General features: G+C 41.2%; 1 protein-coding gene across 1 annotated transcript in view; it reads left to right on the top strand.

Moving 5' to 3' along the window:
• USP9X (ubiquitin specific peptidase 9 X-linked) overlaps positions 1–1,511 on the top strand; it is a 97,275-nt gene that overhangs the window by 83,484 nt on the left and 12,280 nt on the right. Inside the window, 1 exon segment of the mRNA XM_077748493.1 lies at positions 1,037–1,222. Within this exon segment, the coding sequence (XP_077604619.1) occupies positions 1,037–1,222 (186 nt within the window).

The following is a 1,511-nucleotide window of genomic DNA, read 5'->3' as shown; positions in this document are numbered from 1 at the left end:
AGTTTGAACCTGTGGACCACCCAAATAGTGAGATTCAGTATTCAGTAAAACACTTAAGATATTTGTCTGGAAGTCTTCTGGAATCCTCTGAGTGAAAATAGCTGGAACGTGAAGCCATTAGAGTGGGTCTAATCATCCAGGAAAAGCATACAGAGTGAGAAGATAGCCTGGTGTGGGAACTTTGAGGAGCATCAATTTGTCAGAGACAGAGGAAGGAAGACTCACAAATGAGTCCAAGGAGAGGTGGTTGAAAGAAAGTAAGAGAGGAATTCAAGTAGTAGAGGAAGTAGTTACAGTTTAGAACTATTCCTTAGCTTTGCTCCAGGAAAGGAGGCAGAAGGGGCACCTGGGTGGCTCAGTCAGTTAAGCTTCCGACTTTGACTCAGGTCATGATCTCGCAGTTCATGGGTTCAAGCCCCACGTCGGGCTCTGTGTGCTGACAACTCAGAGCCTGGAGCCTGTTTCAGATTCTGTGTCTCCCTCTCTCTCTGACCCTCCCCTGCTCATGCTCTCTGTCTCTCTTTCTCTCAGAAATAAATAAAAACATTTTAAAAAAAAAAGGGGGGGGGAGAAACCAAATTGGCATGGGTCAAGGAGAGGGGGGAAATAATAGAGATGCCACCAAATTTAGGCATGGTTTTCAAGTAGCTTGGCTGTGGAAGAAATTGGAGAGGCAGTTTACACAAGAATTCTTATTTCTCCTTAGTTTTCATAATCCTCCCTAACGATGAGGATGGCACTGTAGCTTAGTCTCCCAGATCCTCAGGCCATAGGAACTGTTCATTTTCCTTATGCCTGGGTTGACTGGAATGTCGCGATCTTTGTTTCAACATTTTAAAACTTAAATCCAAGTATGTGACATAGATTTTTTTTGTTCTGGTTAAATAATTCTGAGTGCTAACAAACAGTGGTCTTGAGGTTATAAAAATTACCAAAAACTATTTTAGATAACTATTGTATTAGGAAGCCCTTATTACCATCTGAATTCTTTCCTCTCGTAATTCTTCTTCCCGCCTCTTCCTTCTTCGTTTGTTAGGTGTCGCAGAGAAGACACAGCTTCTGAAATTGAATGTACCTGCTACCTTTATGCTCGTGTCTTTAGATGAAGGTCCAGGTCCTCCAATCAAGTATCAGTACGCTGAACTAGGCAAGCTGTACTCCGTAGTGTCCCAGCTGATCCGCTGTTGCAATGTCTCGTCAAGAATGCAGTCTTCAATCAACGGTAAAATCAAATGCCCCGTTCTCGACATTGGGTTTAAAATACTGCTGGCCATATGTGGTGCCCAGTTAAAAGTAATTCTGAAGATGTTCAAATATATATAAGCAAGAGTCTGACAGTCTGTGCTTTGGAATATTTTATAATATTTTGGGTTCATGTTTAAAGGGGATCTTTTTCTGTCTACTTGCTACTGACGTTGATACTTTGTTGATGAAGTAGTTGATGAATTAACTTTTTATATAGGAAAATAGCAGTGTTGGCATTTAAAGTTTGCATTTTGTCATCTCGATCT

Source organism: Crocuta crocuta, unplaced genomic scaffold (genome assembly GCF_008692635.1).
Source record: "Crocuta crocuta isolate KB4526 unplaced genomic scaffold, BGI_CrCroc_1.0 scaffold49, whole genome shotgun sequence".
Classification (NCBI taxonomy): Eukaryota; Metazoa; Chordata; class Mammalia; order Carnivora; family Hyaenidae; genus Crocuta; species Crocuta crocuta.
The sequence above is the reverse complement of the archived record's forward strand: the minus strand, read 5'-3'. Positions and strand labels throughout refer to the sequence as shown.